We start from the raw sequence: 22014 nt of genomic DNA on the forward strand, positions 1-22014 counted from the left end.
CTGTGGGCTGCAATGACCCAGTTTGTGTCAGAAGTAGGAAAGCCGGTGCTAGAACCCAGCTGCCACCACCACTTTTCCTTGCAGCAGATAAGGGAGAACTCCCACTCCCACTTCATCCAAAAGATCCATATGTTTGGGTTGGATCAAATGGCTCCGCAGGGTGTATGTAGGTTGCCAGACGCTGTACTAAGCAATGAGTTAAACAAGTCTGGACCTACTCATTAATTGTCAGATTTTTTTCCTCACCAGTGTTACTTTTGCTACAAAGTATATATATCCTTTGATTTGTATCTGTTCTTTCTTTGAATCTTAATACAGTTCATACAGTTAAAAAAGAGTGTAGTGAAACATTTCTGTAAGGGGTTTACCTTTAAAAAATGAGGGGAAAATATGGGGAATGTGATTACTGACTGATCAATATTTAAAAATAATTCTATGACTGAAATAGTTGCACTTGAATTGGAATCACAGTAAATGTGTCCTGTTTCATATGTTAATATGAAGCCTGACCCTCAGGACTTATCCCCTCTTCTACTGAGAAATAAGATACTACAATTTAGCTTCTATTTACCATGGAGCAGCTGATACAGTAAAGTCCCACCTGGCTTTACCCCATTAACTGGTATGCCTGTACCTGTAATGTTATCCAGTTTGAGACCTTTAAGCTGTATTGATTTCCTAATTGTGGTACCATGTGTGAGGTATGCAAGTTTATTGTTAACTTGCAGCACATCTCATTTGGCAATGTCTGAATGCAGAGCCAAACTTTCACCAAAATTTTGGCATTTACTTATGAAAACCTTTGCCTGTGCATTATAGCTTTCAAATACTAATAATGTGGCAAAATCAAAAGATTTTTTTTTATTTGCTGTATGGATGCTGCTTCTGTTCAAAGACATGCCTTCCAAATTGCATTTCATAACTCTACCTCCTTCAGTCAAACTGCATTAAGAAAATGATGAGTATTAAAATATGGTCTTAAATGATTGTATATGATTTCTCGAACATAGTTTCTTGCTAGTTCACTCAGATTATTGCTACAGTGCTCATTTTAATACCATTTTATTTTTACTAACTTTCTGTAGTGCTTTCCAGCTATAAATGTCTTTATTTGACTAATAACATGGAGATTGTAATTAAGATGAAGTAGCAAGTTCTTTCTTTTTCTGTCTTTATTTCAGTATTGGATGGTTAAGACTATTGCATCACTGCCTCACTCACATCAGCGATTTAGAAGGAATGATGGCCAGTGCTGCAGCACCTACTGCCAATCTGTTGCAAACATGTGCTGCCTTACTGATGTCGCCATACTGTGGGATGCACTCTCCAAACATAGAGGCTGTGCTAGTAAAAATTGGACTTCAGTCCACTAGAATAGGCCTAAAACTGATTGATATTCTTCTAAGAAACTGTTCAGCATCAGGGAGTGATCCTGCAGGTGAGAGTGTTGGATCTGTTGTGGGGGGAGGTTTGTTTGGGTTTTTTTTAAATCATTGTTTTAATTTGCAATTTCTTTAGTAGTTCATATCAGTGTGGATGGCTATGGGCTGATGTCACCAAATGAAGTAGATCAGCTGTACTGGGATGTATTCTGGCATAGTTGTTCTGCTTCCTAGGATAAAACAGACCTCTCATTTTCTCAAAGTTGGGCCTCTGCCATTCCTGGGAGCCACCAGGGTCCAGTCCTGCAAGACAGCTCTTGCAGAGATACTTGTGTCCAGAGAATCTAATTTTGGGCACACATCTACAAGTGGGAAACCTAGGTTTCCCTCATTTTCAGAAGCGTGCCTTGAGTAGGGGCACAGCAGTCCAATACACACTCCAGGGGCATGCAGGATTCGGTCCCCAAAGCCCTGGGATCACCTGCCTGGGCAGCTGGAGAGTGCAGGCTGCCTGTGTTCTCCTGCCATAAGGTACACAGATGTGCTTACAAATTGTTGACGTTTGGTGCGACTAGGGACCTGGGTGTCTGTTTTCTTGGCCTTTGTGCCACCATAAAAATGATTATGGCAGTACAAAGAGAGCATCTGTTTTCACCTTAAGGTGATTGAAATTTACAAAATTGGTTTGTTTCTGAATTTCAAAGTCACTTTACCACAATTTTCCATAATGCCGTACAACAATAAGGTTGTTTGTATCTTAACTGTGAACTTCTTTACTTCAAAAATATGTGTATTTTTAAATTTTAGCCCTTCCTTTAAATTCCTTAACTTTAAAGGCAAAGACATCTGACTGTTAACCGTTATAGACATATAAGATTAATGAAAAATTATAGTAAAGTGCAACTTGAAAAAATTAGAATCAAGCCATGATTTTGTAAATCTCAATATAAGATGCTCCATTTCTGAATGCCAGAGTGATGTCTACCATTTAGTCATACACTAATAAAACAGTGCAACCAAGTGTAAACAAGTATAAACAGACCAAGATAAACAAAATAATATGATCAGGTTAAACATTTGTATTGGTATATAATTACGTATGCATGTTTGAAATTATTCAAAATGTAGGAATTGCTGGAAAAACTGTTAGGATGGCATTAATGTGGAGGGTATGTATTCTGATTTATGTACAGGCATGGTTGACTTGTCAGATAGCTTTGCCTTTTAAATTGAGGAGATTTTAAAGGAGGAGCTAAAACTAAAAAAAAAAACCCCAGCTAAATAATTTAAAATGCACAATTAATACATCCCAACAATTTTTAACTTTTTCTCTGTAGAAATACGAAAATACATTATAATAACTACCTAATGACATACATATGTGTAGAATGCCTTAGCAACTGACATTTTCTTTTTGAAGACTAAGGTTTTTTTATCTTTTTGCCCATGTTGCGTTGAGACCAATGTTAGATCTGTTTCGGTGGCTGCACCTGGATATTTCCATATCTTAAACAGGTTTTGAAGGGCTTTTTTACATTTATCCTCTCCATGAATTTGACTTTGTAATACTTGATATGTGCAACATCCCCACAATAGCTTTTTTTTTTTTTTCCTTTTAAGGTATTCATATCTTTTCTTCACATTCATTCTAAATAAAAAAGACAGGTTACCAAATGGTATTTCCAATTAATTGAACTTACCTAAAAACAACTTGAAATCATTTAGTCCTTAAAAAAGAATTAAGGAGATCCTTTTTTCTGTTTATTACTAGAAGTGTCAGCTGAGGCTAGTGTCTGGATTTTTTTTCACCATGAAGGAATTGCCCAGTTTTGAAATGATTGTTGTGCCCTATTGTGTTAAATAAGAGATAGGTCACAACATGCTGTTTGTGAGCATGGCTGCCCCCTTTCATTGTTCCCATTAGAAACGTAGCTTTGCTTCATCAGTTAAGGTGGTATCCCTGTAGTGAGAGGAAGTGACGAGTGATGTAAGGAGGGAGATGAACAGTATGGAACTTTTTTTTTTTTTTGCTAGGTGTAACTTGTGGCCTCCATTCCACTGAAAATAATGGGAGGTAAACATCTTATCATCTACTCTGGATATCTTCAAAAAACATCTGGATGCTCACCTTGCTGGGGTCACATGACCCCAGCAGTCTTTCCTGCCCAAGTGGATGGGCCTGATGATCTTGAGAGGTCCCTTCCAGCCCCTAACATCTATGAATCTATTTAGTCTGCAGAAGAGAAGACTGAAGAGGGATTTGATAGCAACCTTTAACTACCTAAAGTGTAGTTCCAAAGAGGATGGAGTTAGACTGTTCTCAGTGGTGGCAGATGACAGAACAAGGAGGAATTGTTTTAAGTTGCAGCAAGGGAAGTTTAGGTTGGATATTAGGAAAAACCTTCTCACTAGGACGGTGGTGAAGCACTGGAACATGTTATAGAGAGAGTTCATTGAATCTCCAACCTTGGAGGTTTTTAAAGCCTGGCTCAACAACACCCTGGCTGGGATGAGATGGTTGGGGATGGTCCTACTTTGAGCAGGGTGTTGGACTAGATGACCTCCTAAGGTCCCTTTCAGCCATAATTTTCTATGATTCTATGATCTTCAAAATAGAAGCCTTGAGTTTTGTTTTACTGAGTACAACGTGATACCACAGTCATGTTGGAAGAGGACACAATTTCATGGAGTTTTTTGAAGGACATTATTCCTCAGCAGCTAACCAAAAGGAAATTCTGTGAAGGATAGTAGCAAAAATAATTCTTTAAATTCGTATCTGGTATATGCACAGAACATTTTAAAGAGCTTCAGCTATACAGGGGTGTAGGTTGTAGTCGTGTTGGTCTAAGGACATAGGCAGACAAGGTTCTTTGGGCAAATCTGATATCTTTCATTAGACCAACTCATAGTTGAAAAAATTATTCTTAGCAAGCTTTCGGACACAAAAACCCTTGGTCTTTGTTTAATTGTACAGGAAGTTTGAAAATTCACTGAGTAATCTTCCTGGTTTGGGGGAGGGCATGCTATGTTCTTTATATGTAAGAGATTTAATCCTTGCTTTATTTAACTGCAAAACTATTTGCTATTAATACTGAATTATGATCCTTGCCTCCATGGTAATTTATTTCTCATATATACTTTTTTAAGCAAAACTATAAATGAGATTGTTTACTGTGTACTTCTTTCCTTTGTTATACGTGACAAGATTTGAATAGCCCTTTACTTTTTGGAAGATTAAATGGCCTGTCATCTGACTCTACAATAGACATTCTGTATCAGCTTGGAACAACCCAGGATCCGGGGACAAAAGATAGGTAAAATAATTTGAATTGTTCATCTATTAAAATACTAAATAATGCATGGTTTCATCTTGTTGTGCCAAACTGAAGTATGTTTGGATCCAGTTGTCTGAAGTATCTTGTAAGTATAGTAACATAAGGAATCCTTAGCTTTTAATCCTACCTAGCTTTGTATTCTTTACAAAGAATGCAGCACCCTTTTATTCCTCTACTTCAATAAGCAGCAATTTATAGGTGTCCAAGCAAGTGTTCTTTCATATTGGTCAGGATCTAGTTCTTTACTCCAGTTGCTTCCTCTGTACTCTGAAACAGCACTGGCATTTGAACAGGTTAAGGTTGTTTTAAAAAAATGTTCCAAGTTGTGTTATCTTAATTATATGGCTCTTGGGAAAAGTATAAGACTTGTAGTTCATTTGCAATATTATTTTCAAGGAATAGATAAGTATAATTATTGTTTTGGGACAGCAAGTTGACTTCTTTATGTAAGTTAGTATGGTTATTTGTCTTTTTTCTGTTATAATATACAATATACTCTTGCCTTTTAGAATTCAGGCCTTGCTGAAGTGGGTCAGTGATTCTGCAAGGGTTGCAGCCATGAAAAAAAGTGGTCGAATCAGCTACATCTGTCCAAACAGCTCAACAAGAGAGTATGGTCTTTTGATGCCATCTCCTTCCCATTTGCACTGTGTAGCTGCAATTTTGTGGCATAGCTATGAACTCCTTGTGGAATATGACTTACCAGCATTGCTGGATAGAGATCTCTTTGAGTAAGTAGTGCAAGCAAAATTTTCATCATATGCATTCTATAAATAGATTTTTTTTTCATACATCATGACTTTCTTTTTGTTCTCTTCCTAGGGAGTAGTAGTGAAATACTAACTTCTCTTGCACTTAATATTCTGATTCATGAACGGTTCACTTTCTTGGAGTGAATCCCCCTGGGGACTATAAATAAATAAACCTAGAATGTTATTGATTTATAATCATTTTATATGGCTTATGACATAAGGATATACATATATTCATATTTGATATCTAGCAGTCATGAAATGTTCAATTAAACTATTCATGTATGTATGTGTAAATAAGTGTTTACAATTCAACATTTGTTTTCATTGTTTTGGCTCTAGTCTGATACACAAAGCAGTGCAGAGGTATTCTATAGCAGCTGCAATATAATAAACCTCCACTATTAACAAAGTAATGTTTCCAAAGGAAATAGGTCTGTATATTTTACAGCAAAAACTTTCATTTGTGGTATGTAGTTGCTGATTATTTTTTAACCTTGATCCTGAATTTAAAAATAGACAAGTTAGAAGATGTCCTTTCATTGGATAAACCAAATAATCAGCTGGAGTTCAGCACACTTATGTTTTAAACAAATGATTCCAGCTGCTGATTGTTGTTTTTTTAATCACAGCAAAAATAGCTATCTTTCATGGTTATTTCAAAATTTGAAACATTCAGATGTTCAGTGTGTAAAAAAAACAAAAGATATATATTTTTATAATGTTTGGTATCCATTGCAAGATTGAGTGCACACAAGTGTAAAGAAGACATGATAGTTTTGAAAAGTGAGAGAAGGCCAGCCTGTTAGGAAGTTTCCCAGTTGAGAAACATATATTTAACAACTGTGTGTCTTTTGCAGAAATTTATCATAGTAATCTGGTCAAACCCAAAGATTTTAATTACTCTTATATAGACGGACATTTGGGAAGATAGATGTCAGGTTTTCTGACGTGCACAAACCCAGGCTGTTGGAATTGCATCTGGGAAGCAGCATTTGTTAAAAACAGACTATTTTCACACTTCCTAAGGACCCTGGTACACATGCAGGTAAAGGCATGATGGGATCTAATGTGTGATCCATAAAATGCCACATGTGCATAGCAGGAAGTATGATTGCATGGACTGTGTGCGGGCCGGGCGCGAGCCGGGCCCTTTTTTGTGCTCTGCGCGGGCTGTGGCCAGCAGCCCGGGCACGCGGGGTCAGAGAGAGGAGGCGCGTCAAGCTAGAATTAGGCACAGACTCGTAGTGGTAGATTTAAAGATTGTTTACTTACACCGAAGATGGTCGCGGTGCAGGCAGGAAAACTTGCTTGAGTTGCGGTTACAGACAAAAACAACACGAACGGTCACGTGGAGTTTGCTAGGCTCCACGGAAACAGAACTCCGGATGCTCTGGACAAGCGCGCCACCAAAATAGGAACTTCGTAGCTACGTCTTATAAAATTATCGCTCGAAGACGGGAAGAGGTGGGCGATGGATCAGGTCGCCAAACTCCTCTGAATCTCACACAGGGTCTCTATTACCCTGCCGTGTACCCAGAGTCCCCACAAGATGGATGTGGAATCCTCTTCGGCTTGTGCGGAAACCGCTCAAACCTCTTATATGGCTAACAGGCCAATTGTTAGCCGCCACGTGGGAATAATTTAGAACTAGCCAATAGCGGGGAACAAATTTGCATGCGGGTGGCGGGAACTCCTTTGCACCGTGCATTTCTCTTACAACTTGAGCAATGCACCCTGCAAAGGAAGCTGCAAATAGGCGGGAAACTCTTCCTTGCACTGGGGTTCTCCTCTGCAGCAGAAAACTCCACCATGCAACAAAGCTGCAATTTGGCGGGGATAATTCTAGTGCTGAAGCACACACAAAATCATACCTTTGGGTTATGACAGACCGCACATTGGATCCTGTCACACCTTATAGCTGGTGCAAGGGAGCCAAAGACCAGTCTCCCCCTGCACTGGATAAGGCGTGATTAACTGGTTAATCACACCTGAAGTCTTACATGTAGATGGGGCCTAAGTTGCATTCTTAATTATATAGTACTAAAACAGTAGGAAGTGTGGTTTTGGGGATTTGGTTTAAATTATAGTGGGCAATAGTCAGACAAAGGTTGGCTAGCATCTCTAACTATTCAGGATACAAATAAATATTTCCTTTAATTCTTAAATGCCACACAACTTTGGGTAATGCATTCCTTCATTATTGCTTCTAGTAAGGGAAAGGATGTAAAGCAGAAAGAACTTCTGTTAGTTCCTGTAACTAAGCATGTTTTCCTTTTTTTCATTTCAGTGCTTACTTTAAGCGATCTCTTAAATGTTTTGAGAAAGTATTTGGTTTTTTGCTAGTCACTGGCCCATTATTTTATCCCAGTGTAATAATCAAGTGATTATGACAGAGCAGCATTTATGGCCAAGTACTATAGGTCGGGGATTGGGTAAACCGTCTGGATGCTAATCATCACCTCAGTCTTATGTACTGGGTGAGCAGTCTTACCTAGGCTCTACATTAGCTTCTGCTCTGTCTTGATTTAGCTGTGGTGACAGTCTGGTAATGGAGGCACAGCTTATGCTTGTAAGTAGCTGCTTCCTACGGACATAAACAATTGCCAAACAATAGAAGCTAGAAACTATGATTTCTTCTCCTTCCCCCCTTCCCCTTCCTCCCCCTCCCCAAGTCCTAGGGAGCATAAATATGCTAAAATACTTTTTATAGTGCAGACCTGGTTTGAAAACTACAAGTTCCCCCAGAGTTCTTCAGGGCTGTTCCCCTCTCCTTTCTACCTCCTGTCCTCTTAATTTCAGAAAGGTATTTGAGAGGCTTTAGTGGCTTTTCCATTCTTTCCCCTTCATAATGGGAAAAGAGATTTGTGTAAAACATACTTTGTTCCATACTTGTATCCAAAGCTGAACAGAGCAAGCCCCTCTATCTGTAAAGAGGCTCTTCCAGGTGCCCTGGAAGTGCAGTTGCTTGCAGGTTATGCTCCTTTGTTCACCTTGGGGGGGGGGGCAACTCAGGATTAAAAATGAGATCTGGAGGAAACCAGACTTCTCTAGGGTTAAAAAAGTTCCAACAGATCAGTGTAGTTAAAATTAGGATGAAGGTTCTCTTTTATTACAGTTATAATCTTCAGAGGAAACTTTCTGACTTAATTGGTCCAGAAATGTATTGGAGCATATTCATTGAAGCATTGCCACTGGCGATTCCTTCATTTTGAATGCAAGCCTTGTTAACTGTCCTTCTGCTAATCCTTAGTTTCTAGGATGTTCATGAAGGTAGAAGCAGAAATTGTAGCCAGGCTGTGGAGCCAAAGAGCTGATTTATGATTCAATTTAGATGACACATTCTTTGGAGCAATTCCTTGTCCTGGTAACTTTTTTTTACAAAAGATGATACACAAGACCACTCTCTTTCTTCAGAAGCCCAGATTTATGAAAAATTTAGATCTCCCTGAAATTTTATTTGCTTAAAAGTTGAAAGATATATGCTAGAAAGTTTGGTCTTCCCCATTCAGGAAGGACTTTTGATAAAATCTGTGCCGTGTTTTATGAGGCATCATAGAATTGGGTGTCAGCATCCCTTTTTATCTGCATTTCTAGGAACTTTGGATTTCATGCTCAGAGATTATTGTTTGGCTTGAGCTTTAAGTTAATGGTAACTTTACTTTTTAATGTCATAATGCTCTTAATTTTAATGCAGTTGTGGAAACTGAGCATAGAAAGAACTGGCCATGATCCTGGGATTTAGGTTGCTTAAAACTCTGCCTATAAAATATGCTTGCCGTCTTTTTCGGGAACACCTCACGTGCTTTCAGCAAACCTTTGAAAGGCAGCAGGCAGAAAACCCTGCCAAAGAAGTGCTTTCTCTTTGTCCCTTGAAATTGTGTTCAGATTTGGAAGAGAACCTTTGAAAAATGCCATTTCCCTTCAGTTATTTGTGTTGTCAGCAAATGTTGGCACCATGCTGATACAAGTGTACATCTCTGTCTTAGGTAATTATAGTCACCATCACTGTAGTATCTGCACTTCCCTCATGGTGTGCTTATGAGGTACAGAAGTGCTATGATTCCTTTTTTTTTTTTTTTTTTTTTTACATATTGAAAATTGAGATAGTGTTATTAAGAGTGATTTTTCCATCACTGCAGTGGTAAGGTGGCAGTGTGTGGTTTTTTTCCCCTGCTGAGAAGTTGTAGGGTGGGATGGTTTATGGGATTCTGTGTGCCTGTGCTGTGTGAAAGGAATGGATACTTTTAGTGAAATAATTTCTTGGAAATGCAGGGAACTGGACTCAGGCTCAGGAGGCCTTCCTGTCTTGTGCTGATTAAGAATATGTCTGCATGGCCTCTCTCTCAACCCCAAGACCACTGCTGGGAAAATAAGCCATCCTCTGCTCACTACCTTCAAGCATACTAGAGAATAGTAGTCGGGCAGAACAGGGGTTGGAAATGGCCCCAAGCAGTTAAGCGCAGACTTGAGCGCAGACTTCTTCCACTCAACTCTTAAGCTGTGCTGCATGCAAGACCACTCTCAAGGTGTCTGTTGTGCCTAATTGCTGCTCTCCATTGTACCCAAGTGGGACCTAAGGTGAGAGCCCTACATTGTCATGGGAATCCTAGACTTAGGAGGATGCAGACATGCCCTACATCAGTGTTTCCCGAAGAGTGGGGCACAGTCCTGTGGGGATTAACAAAGCTGGACAGAGTGGCCATCAGCTGGAGGGAGGGGGGCAAAAGCAAAGGAAGGATGGGCACACGAGTGGAAAACTTATTGTGATGGGGTAAAAACCCACCAGCATTGGAAAACACTGCCTTAATTGACATTCCCAAACTTTTGCCAGGAAGCCAGGAGGAGGGAGAATGGAACTCGTTTCCCAAGGCCCAGGCTAACATTCTAACAGAACAGTCGTCCTTCCCCCAACTTCTGCTCAAAGACTGGGCCCATGCTGCAGCAATACTCAATGTGCTGGGAACACGGGTGGACTCTCTGGGATGGGAAGTAGTGGGAAAGAACCAGTCTAAGCTGCCCCAGGCCCTACAAATTGCTTCAGTGGCCCACTTGATTAAGGTTGAGTTTCCTGCTGCTGCCAGCTAATGTCTTGCAGCTCAAGTTGTGTTCCGTGCTGACCATCCAAGATTCAAGCACCATCGGTGAAGAATGATGTTGGATGTGCGGGATTAGCTGTGCATAATAAAATTTGTTTTTATTACTTTTCTTTTTTCATTTGCAAAGTCAAGCATTCAAGTGTCAGATTTGTGATTGTCCATGAAAGTTTATGTTGGCCCTCTTGTGCTTATTCATTATGATGATGTTTAATTACATGGCTACACGCTGTTTCCCCCTGCATGACTTCAATCGGTGGCTGATAAACAGACATTAAAACTTTGAAATAATACAGATGTTATTTGGGAGCCAAGGTCAAAATTTCGATGCATTGGTCAGCTAGGTTCATTCTAGATGCCCTGGCAAAACCTCTCCTTTCGCCCAACCTGTCACAGATCATTCATATTGAGAAACCAACTTTTGGGCTGTCAGAGGTCACTGCTATGCCAACATGTTTAGTGATTTTTTTTTTTTGATTTTTTTTTTTTATCAATATCGTTTTATGTGTCCAAACACTCAGTTACTAAGCGGGCTTCCCCGCTGAACAGAATGCTTAACACCTGGTTGTTTTTCTTGCTCAGGATAAGTACAAAGCTAGTCTTTGGTCTGAGGCACAATGGTGAGCTCTTACTTTAATTTTAAGTTATGGAGAGCTGTGATGATTAAAATTACCCTTTACTAAAAGGTCAACAATTCCAGTACTGAGACAAGATTCATCATCATACCTGTATGTAGGTTCTGAGATCACTTCATTTCAATAACCTGGCTATGCCATGGTAGTGTAAAACCCATTTAACCCAGAAAGCTATGCCTTTAAAGTATTTAATCTACTTCAAACTAATTGAAGTTATTTAATAGTACATTCTGAAGTACAAATGGAGTTTTCAAAAGTAGGTAGATAACATTGGGGTGTAAGTTCCACTGTTTTCCTTTAGCTAAAGGAATAGGCATTTTTGAGTGGTTCTGAAAAATGCCTCTGTACATGTGTGTTTTTTAACTTCATACCCTGTGCTTGGTTGCTATTCTTATCAGAAGAGAATTGAAAATGAGGATGCATTAAGGTAACATTAAGCTGTTTGTCATTGTTTCATTTTTTGTGTACTACAAAGTTTTCAGATGGAACTTTTAATAGAGCAAATTTAAGCTGCTTTAGAACCTTTATAAAGTATTTTGTAATTACGTTTTCTAAATTCTCAAAGTAACTTTCAAAGTTTGGTAAACATACCATTGCTGCAGCTTGCCAACCTTGGACTCAGGCCATTTTGTTCAAGACTGCATGAAATAAATTTGGACCCTATGGCCCCTTCTACGTGTTATAGGTATTTAGCCACTGACTCTGGATACCAATAGCACAGGGACCCAGCATCCCACAGCTGTAGATACTGGGTGCCAGGGATCCAGTTGGTTCCTGGAAGCCAGGGGTGGTGGGGCGCCCCCACACCTGGGAGCCCCTCAACTCAGGGAGCTCCCAGTTGCAGAACTTGCTTCTTGCTGGTGTAGGGGGAGCTTGGTATTGGGCTCCCCCTGCACTGGGAATAAGGTGCGATGGGATCTAATGTGTGATCCCACAATTGCAACTTCTGCCATGCACGTGTGGCATGGCAGAAGGCACGATTGTGTGAATCGCATATTAGATCCCATTGCATCTTTACCTGCACATGTAGAGTGGGCCTATTATTTATAAACTATGAAAACTCTGATAGATCGCTAATGCCTTAAGTATGTTGCAGTATAATGAAATAAATTCAAATATAATGATGAAGAAGAACGTTTTAATGCAATGATGCAGCAATTTCAAGTAGACAACCTGTTATAAAAAATGTTATAAAACCCACTGGATAATCTTATTATTATCTTGCAATAATGTTAAATGAATATTTAATATTTGGATCATATTTTTATGAATGAACTATTAAAGCAAAAGTGAGTGGCAGATTACCTGTTTTAACATGGCTCTCTCTTTCCCTCTTCTAGGTCATTGTTTAACTGGTCCATGTCTCTTCCCTGCAACATGGTCTTGAAAAAAGCTGTCGACAGTTTGCTTTGCTCAATGTGCCACATACATCCAAATTATTTTTCCTTGCTCATGGGCTGGATGGGTATTACCCCTCCCCCAGTGCAGTGTCAACATAGACTGTCCATGACTGATGACAGCAAAAAACAGGATCTTAGTTCATCTTTAACAGATGACTCTAAAAATGCACAAGCACCTCTTGCACTAACAGAATCTCACCTGGCTACCCTTGCTGCTTCATCTCAGTCTCCTGAAGCTATCAAGCAACTACTGGACTCAGGTTTGCCCTCTCTGCTTGTCAGAAGCCTTGCTAGTTTCTGCTTTAACCATACTTCCAGCTCTGACTGTACTGCTCAATCAACAGATGTTACCCAGGAAAGACTCAGGAGGCATCATGTTCCACAGCACTTTAATAAAATGCCCATCACGGCAGACCTGGTTGCTCCTGTTCTCAGGTTTTTGACAGAGGTTGGCAATAGCCACATCATGAAGGATTGGTTGGGTGGTTCTGAAGTCAACCCACTGTGGACAGCACTTTTATTTCTGTTGTGCCATTCTGGTGCTACTTCTGGAGGACATAATGTGGCAGCACAACAGGCCAGTGCAAGATCGACTTTGCTTTCTTCAGCTGCAGCAACAAGATTGACCACTCAGCAAAGGACAGCAATTGAAAATGCAACTGTTGCATTCTTCTTGCAATGCATTTCCTGCCATCCTAATAACCAGAGGTTGATGGCACAGGTAAAAGTGCAGAATTGTAATGTATGTCCCTTATTAAAAAAAAAAAAAAGTGTAAATTTGGTATGTATAAGTATTAAAAACATTAGCTTTTGTAGTTTTATTAAATTATTCACAGCTCATTTGGAACTTTGTTTCTGTAATAAATCACTGGCAGAGAAAGTTTTGCACTATAAAAATGTGGGCACGTTGGGCTTTCTGTTTGAAAAATAGATTAATTGCTGGGCTCACCAGTATAGCCATTCAGTGTGGCACGTGGGCTCTATCTTTGTCACGTTAAAGTGCAGTTTTAGTCAGGCAGCTAAGAATAGTGTCTTTTTTTGTGTTTTGTTTCCAGTTGAAATTGCTTAGCATCAAGTGTCTCAATCTCAGCCTTGAAAAGCAAATGTTTTCCTCTCTCACTATTGATTAAATCAGGTTTTTCCTGAGATGCCTGTGCCATCTGATTACTTTCATCATGCTTCATAGGCAAGAAAGCAGAATGTGGCCTTGCATCTGAAATTCAATTAGTGTGTGAGGGGAGAAAATTCAGTTACTTCCATTTTAGGGTATGTCCACAAAGCACAGTTCAGCATTGTGCAGAGATACCCAGGTTAGTTCTAAACAAGCTAGCTAGGTACCAGAAGCAGCATAATTGCAGCAATGTGTGACACTGGCTGGGGGGGGATTGGGTCTGCAGACCAGCCGGTCTCAGTATGGTGCTGTACCATAGTATGGTGGTTTAGGATCAGGGTGCTACAAGCCCAACTGCCCACCCCTAGTGGATGGCCCCTCTGCAGTGAGGTAAGTAAGCATGGTAATATATAATGTAGGTTTTGGGTGCCCCTCAATTCACAGAAGTGATTAAAGGGGTGCCGCAAGTCCAGTGAGGTTGAGAACCACTGCTCTGGTACCTTAACTAGTCAATTTAGAGAGAGCTTACGTATCTCTGCTGAGCTTTGCATTGTGTTGTGTAGATTTATCTGTTGCTGCTGCTTCTGTAAAGCTAACGGAAGTAAAGCTGCTTTTTTTGGTTCCTACATTGAAATGGAATAAATTCATTCTGGAACTATAAAGCGAGGTAGCAAAGAGGGTATTCATTATTATTTAAATTCCTGTATGGAGTAAAAAATAATTACTCATCAAATTCCCAATGCAAAAAGTTAATTACTTTGTTCCCTTTTTTTTAAACATCTTTGTTATTGGGAATCACGCATTAGGTTACCATTCTCTTCTACTTTTGAGTATTATAAATTGACTACCATAAATTGAAAAATGAGCTTTAAACTCTGATTTGAAAGATAATTGGAAGATAAATCCTAGTGACTGAGCTGTTCTGCCAGTGGAGAGCAATAATTGATAACTGTATACATAGCAAAATTGTAATGATGTTATGTTGTTTTGTATTCACAGGTTCTGTGTGAATTGTTCCAGTCATCCCCTCAACGAGGGAACCTCCCAACTTCTGGAAACATTTCAGGGTTTATTAGAAGGCTTTTTTTGCAGTTGATGCTGGAGGATGAAAAAGTGACCTTGTTCCTTCAATCCCCCTGCCCAGTAGGTTTTTTGTCCATCTCTGATATGAACTTCGATTAGTTTTAGTTATACATTGTTTGTAAATACATTCCCAAACTGGGATCTTCATATTCTGAAAACAAAACTACAGATTGCCTTCAGGATTGCAGGATTCAAACAATCCACTCTTTAGGTAGCAAAGGGACAAGGTGTGCAAGTTTTTCCTCCTTCCCAGATTTTTAACTTGCTATTTCACTGGTGTGGTAGGTTTAGCATTTCAATCTGCTTTTCATTTTAGACAATAAGATATGACTGCAGTCACAATGAAAGTTTCTGGCTAAAGTAAAAAGAAGTTGTAAGAACAAAAACATAATTGGTTTACCCATTAAAAAACAGACTTACCTAGAATGAAAGATTTGCTGGTATCATCAATAACCAAAGAGCTGAAGCTGTTGTTGATGGAATCAGTTTTTATTGGAGGGAAGGCACTGGAGTTCTAAACTATTTTAAGAGGCTTAATTTGCTAGAATCTTGAACCTCTAGAGGGCAGATATGACACAGAATTACATGGTTCCTTTGCAATTAGCTGGTGGGGGTGTGTGTGTGTGTGTGTGTGTGTGTGTGTGTGTGTGTGTGTGTGTTGAATTCATTTTATGATTCTCTGTCATTCTAACTGCAGTAGATGTTAGCGTATAAAATGATCAGTGCTGCAAATGGGTCAGTTATGTTCACTGATTATCAGACATTAGTCTTACAAGTTTAACTTGCTCAGCATGTCTGAAATTGAAACTGAAGTGGTAAAAATGAGATTATTACTAGAAGGAGTTAAAACATTTTTCTACAGAAAAATGTGAATATTGTCAAGAGTGACATCTTTTGCTTGTACAAAAGAAAAATATTTCCTTAGATTATTCAGGATTGGAAATGCTATTGAAAGAAAATATGCAATTGGTGTAGGAAAAAAATCAAATATTATCTCCTAAGCAAAGTTGTTGACAACATCCTGAAAAGTTAGAAGAAATGATCATCTAAGTTCCTATTTAAGAGTTACCAGCAGGCTTTCAGCATCAGCTGCATTCAGAAGCAGTCTGTTATTTTTTTTTAATGCTTTGAAATTGGCAGATCTACCCAGTACTTATGCCATGAGGGCAACAACCACACTTGAACTGGGGAAGAAATCTTCAGCCTTAAGATAATGACATCCTATTAAATATAACATAAAAGCTAGCAATTTAAAGAAATGTGGCACTTTACCCTTGAAATGCTCCTTTTGAAGAATTAAACGTAAAAGCTCTATACTAGATACTGTAAGTAGAAAAAAATGTAAGAACAATTTAAAGTAAAAAATGTAAGAACAATTTAAAGTAAAAAAATGTAAGAACAATACATGCAGGGAAAATTGCTTTCCTAGTTATTGATTCCTGCTATTGATTTTTACATCTGAAAAATAAACCATAAGATGTCTCTAAATTGTTCTAAATTCCCCTAAAAGTATAAAGAAAAATAACAAGGAGGCCTTTGTCAATAGCTTGCACAACAAAAAAGAAAATGATGGATCCTAGGAATTTTTGTACCTACACATACACATACTAGTTGTTTGGAAACTTGTACTCAGTGTGAAAATTGCACACCCCTGTCACTCTGAGGATATAAGAGCTGATGTATACCTCTAGCTCCTTAATTCCTCTCAATTGTCCAGCTAAATTATAGGGTCTACATTTGCAAAAACAGCTCAAAAACCATCAAAGGAAATTAGTAGTTTATAAGCTGCAGCTTCTGTTGCAGTCTGTAACCTTTGAAGAGCATTTCAGTTTTCTTGTCTCTAGATCTGAATGTTTTTGTATTTTGATCTCAGTTAATGTCATTTTAATTCATAAGTAAGACATCAAATGTCAACAAATTCATATTTCTGAATACTGGAAAATAACTGGCTTTTTGTTTTCTTTCTAGCTATACAAAGGTAGAATTAATGCTACTAGCCATGTGATACAGCATCCAATGTATGGTGCAGGACACAAATTCCGCACTCTTCATTTACCTGTCTCAACAACGTTAGCAGAGGTTCTTGATCGTGTGTCAGGCGAGTTTTAATATTGTGTATTTCATACTATACTGTAGATCTTGAAAAAATGTGTCTGAAGGATCATGTCACACAGGTGGGGGTGGGGGTGTGTGCGCACGCACACATGCATATATACATGTATATACTTTTGTAATATTCTGAACAATTTCAACATAGCAATTAGGGAATTTAGTCTTAAGTTCTTCTTGGATTATGTATTCACATACATGTTCTCACTAGGGTTAGGGTTATTTATAGTATACACACACCCTTGACACTGAGGATATAAGAGCTGGTGTATACTTCTAGCTCCTTAATTCTTCTCAACTGCTTGCCTAAACTGTAGCATTTCTTTGTCACTTTGCCTTGTTGTATGCCTCTGTTCAGTGCCCATACACAGCTTCTTTCTTTTTGTGGACAACTGGTCAATTAAATTAACTTCAGCAAAGCAGGTGTTGGATAATACCTCCAAGCAGGCTAATTCCATAACCACATGGTTTAAATGTTCCTGTAAGTGACATCTGCAGGGTGGCCACCTGGAGCTCAAAAGGCACCTTTTACTGCGTCATCATGGAAGTCTGGTGCCACCTCTGGCAAGGTGGTTCTGCATTTGCAGAACATAAGAGATTCGCTTTAGCATGTGGGCTTTGCTTGGACTCACCCACAAATGAGAAGGTGCATGTGGATAATAACTGGAAGGAGAAAACCAAGTTATTCCCTGGTAACTACAATCCTTCAAGATATATTTTACACACACACATTTTCATTATCCTTTCTTTGTGTTGTACAATCAGAGACCATACTTGATGGGAACTGAGGAACACAAAATATACCCCTAGTCTGGGACAGGAAGGACTGGAGTACACACTACTGCTATACTACTGCTGTGCTTTTATAAACAACTAAGACAAAAAAGGACTGGTGAAAGCCCAGACTCATAAGAGAAACCCACAAGTGATAATATGTATGTGAATAATACATCTCAAACTCCAGTTAGTGTGTGTGTGTGAGAGAGAGATGCACAAAATTCTACTTATCCTTTCTAGTTTTAGATGGGGACTTACTCTGTTTCAATTATTTTGGTTTTTTGTGAAGTTTTACTCAATAGATTTACAAGAGACAAATCTCAGACATTCTGGTCTGTTCAAGGGTTGTTTAAATGCGTTTCAGCTGCTACATGACAAGTTACATTACCATGCTTGTATGTTTTAATATTTTGCATATTTTCATATTTCCTGTAAGATAAAAGCACATTAATATTGTAGTTCCATATTCAGTATTCCTTTTCAGGCTTTAGTTAGTAGGGGCTAACCAAAAAAATGCTGGGAGTTAAACCGGTCTTTATCCTAAGTTAAAGTTCACAAAAATCATATTGCCATTGAAAATGATAGTTCTGATGAATCCATGTAGTTTTCAGTCATGCTTATAAATATTTTAAAATGTCTTTCAAATGCAGATTGAGAACCCTAAGTTTAAGACGAGAACCAATTTAAAAGTTAAGAACAAATGAGATGATCAAGAATCAAGGCATTTATTTTATCCCAAACTACAATTGCGAACTGTTAGTTATACTGCTTAAGTCTTCATGAATATAAATAGATACTCAAAAGATTAATTTACTGAGGGGTTTTTTGGGGGTGGGAGGCAGGGGGAAGGTGGGAAGAAATCAATCCTAAAAATGGATTACTTTTTTCGTTACATTGAAGCTAGAGTTCACAATAAGTATCACAGAGTTCCCAAAGATGTTTGGGCAAAACTAGGAAAGATCCAAATTAATATTTCAGAGGCTGGAAAATAAACACAATAAGTAGCTCTTAGACTGGGTGAGGCAGAGGCACGAAGAGCAAGGGGGAGGCAGGCGGCAACTAATTGGGGCTGGAGCCTCAGCAGCCCCCTGCTTCCTTGTACTTGAATCCAAATCGAGGCCTTTTTTCCCCCATGTCAAGTGAGCAGAGGGGAAACTCATCTTGGATTAAAGTAAATATGGTATGTCATTAAAACACCCCTGGACGAACCACCTGCAGCTCTGTCCTGCTCCCTGCTTGGACCCTGGGTCCCATTCGCCAGCCTGGCTGAACAGCGCCCCCAGCCCATGCCCTCCCTCACCATGGGGGCCTTGATCTGCCCCTCCCCCATACCCCTTCTCTCTACAGACTTACCTGCTGGTCACTGCTCTCCACACTGCCCAGCTGCATTCCTGGCCAAGTGAATACTTGTGCCTGCACACATGCATGTGGCATCCAAGGCCCCAGCCAGAAGGCATATTGTATTTATCAGTGACATTATCACCTACACTGGCCAAAAAAAGCTGATAGCAGATAGTGTTAATATTCCTTTCATCGGTGCTTATTCAGTATGCAAACAGTATATCGGTGCACCTCTACCACTTACTCATTCATGTGTTCTTTCCAACCTGAGAGCTGAAAGGGGAAGGTCACCAAAACCTAGTAGGAAAAACAGTTGATTGAGTATATTTAGGTTGTATCGTATTTTGTAGAACCAAGAGAGAGCAAAGCTGTGATTATGTAAGCAGTCTTAACTTAGATTTTTGGGCAGAGAATAGTTTATTCCTCAGTTCAATTCTGCTCAAATTTTAAATGAAATAAAAAAGCAATACAGTATAAGACACAGACTGTCACGCTACCAAAATATAAATTGTTTTAAAAATCTACATTTTTTACCTTTCCTTTCCCCATTTTATATATCATCCTTTCTCCCTGGTGTCCCAGCTTCTACGTGGGTCAGCAAAATGTTTATCTTTAAAATAGGTGATATTTATTTTTGCCTATGCTGTTGTTCTAAACTGATCTGGGAGGAAGTGTCTTAAGATTAAATAATAAACAATATGAATGTATATTGTAGTTGTTCTGGGGACAAAAGAATTGCTGGGAAAGGAGCGAGAAGTCATTCGGCTTGTATGTGATCATCTTTGACAACATTTCTCCTTTTTTTGCAGTCTGACAGCCCCAATTTCTTTTGCAGTTTGACACCTTTCTCTTCTATGAAATGTTGGCATTTTTCTATTTCAGCAGATGTGTGTTATATGTCAGTCTAGAAATTTTGAGTACAGGGCCCAATCAAATCAGAGAAGATATATTAGTTCATCACCATAGTAGAGATTTGCACTTGTACAATACAAATACTGTAAAATAACTTCACATTCGTTTTGGAAAGTCTTTTATTCTTAATCAGTTTGTAGCTGTTGTTAGCTAGCATACAACAATTTGCATAATCCATGATTATTAAGAATAAATGTGTGATAATCTTACAAGAAAGTATGCATTATATTGCTCCATTATGTGCTGGGAATTGCTTGGCATCTCTGTACATTTGATTGTTACAATGCTGTAGAAATTTTTGAAAAAGCCTCCAAATAAGGCCTTAATGATGAATATGCCATTGTAACCATAAGGTGATTCATTTTGGTTTGAATGCATCTAGTTTTTAAATTACTCAAGTCAGATATGTCAGTGTCCTCAGTAAAATGGGGACTTAGCCACAGGTCACAGTAGTTCTTCATACAAATTTATTGGCAAAAATTTTACACAGATTTGGGGAGGGGAGAAGTTTTTGGGGAAAGATATTATTATTTAAGTAACTTCCAGAAATCTATTTATTAATGCAAATTCACTTCCAAATGTAAAACTAAGTAATAAAGATATATATCAATATATTTGTAGCAATACCTTAGGAAATGAGTAGCTTTCTCCCTCCTTCCCCCTACCCCCAATTAGAAGTTGCCTTTCTAACTTGACCCTTACACAGGCTTTTGAAAAATAAGGTCAGTTAACTACGCTTTGAGCAACTGAGGCAACATCTCATTGTCCTGTCCTTGCTGCTGTCAGTTTCTCTTCATTGAGACAGTTACACAATCTGTTAGTACAAGTGGACAACCTGTGGCATAGATGCCACAGGTGACATGGGCAGCCTCCATGTGGGACATGGCAGATAGGGGAGGGAACAGGCATCACGGTGGCAGGTGGGGCAGGGAACAGAAAGCATAGCCAGGAGATCAGACAGGGAACATAGGGCAGGAAGTTGCAGAGGAGCAGCTTGTTCACAGCACACAGAGCAGACAACTGATCTGTCCCTTCAGCTAAGGGAAAGGGATCAGAGTGGCACTGGAGGAGGGTGCAAGGGTAATTTCTGACACCTGCCAAAAAGCTTGTTCTACACTGTTAACACAGTCAGAAGCCTCACTTTTGAATGTCTCAATGAGTCCATGCTGCCCACGTAGGGTAGTGTAGGAATTTTCTGAGGTAATTGCAGAGCCATTGGCTATCCTCGTCTTAGAACTTGAGTGAGGCCCCAGATGATTGGGAAAGGTCAAATATAGTTACTATCTTTAAGAAAGGAAAGAAGTATCCAGGGAATTAGACCAGTCAGGTTGATCTTGATATGTGGAAAGATCATGGACCAGGTCCTCAAGAAGCCTATTGTGAAGTGCCTAAAGGAGAAAGGTGATCAGGTACAGTCAGTATGGATTCATCAAGAGCAAGTTATTCCTGACCAACCTGATTCCCTTCTATGATAAGGTAACAGGCTCTGTGGGTGGAAGGGAGAGCAATAGATGTGATACCTTGGCTTTAGCAAAGCTTTTGAAACGGTCTCCCATGACATTCTCATTAACAAGCTAAGGAAGTACAGACTAGACAACAGTACTGCAAGGTGAATACGTAAATGATTAGATCAGGGTGTTCAGCCTTCAGGGATGGAAAATTTGGCGGTACAGAAATGGTGAAAGCTTCACATGGTTGGATCCAGCCCTATCTGAGCCATTGCTGGGTCTACCCCCCATGCATCCAGATGAGTCTGGGCTGCTCCACTTCCCCCCACCCCCACACGCCCAGATTAGGGCTGGTCCTCTTCCCTGTACATCTGGAGTGGGGCAACTATGCTGCCTCAGCCCCAACACACATTCATCTCTCCCTGGTGTCCCAGCTTCTACGTGGGTCAGCAAAATGTTTATCTTTAAAATAGGTGATATTTATTTTTGCCTATGCTGTTGTTCTAAACTGATCTGGGAGGAAGTGTCTTAAGATTAAATAATAAACAATATGAATGTATATTGTAGTTGTTCTGGGGACAAAAGAATTGCTGGGAAAGGAGCGAGAAGTCATTCGGCTTGTATGTGATCATC

The 22014-nt window shown here is 39.3% G+C and overlaps 1 protein-coding gene across 1 annotated transcript in view; it reads left to right on the forward strand.

Moving 5' to 3' along the window:
• The window catches only part of BIRC6 (baculoviral IAP repeat containing 6), a gene marked incomplete at its 5' end in the record, with an annotated part of 326913 nt that overhangs the window by 171293 nt on the left and 133606 nt on the right, over positions 1-22014 (forward strand). Inside the window, 6 exons of the mRNA XM_025197634.1 lie at positions 1182-1438; positions 4588-4696; positions 5227-5448; positions 12541-13321; positions 14711-14854; positions 16763-16892. Coding sequence (XP_025053419.1) covers positions 1182-1438; positions 4588-4696; positions 5227-5448; positions 12541-13321; positions 14711-14854; positions 16763-16892 — 1643 coding nt within the window. The remainder of the gene's footprint in view (positions 1-1181; positions 1439-4587; positions 4697-5226; positions 5449-12540; positions 13322-14710; positions 14855-16762; positions 16893-22014) is intronic.

Source organism: Alligator sinensis, unplaced genomic scaffold, assembly GCF_000455745.1.
Source record: "Alligator sinensis unplaced genomic scaffold, ASM45574v1 scaffold489_1, whole genome shotgun sequence".
In the NCBI taxonomy this organism is placed as follows: Eukaryota; Metazoa; Chordata; order Crocodylia; family Alligatoridae; genus Alligator; species Alligator sinensis.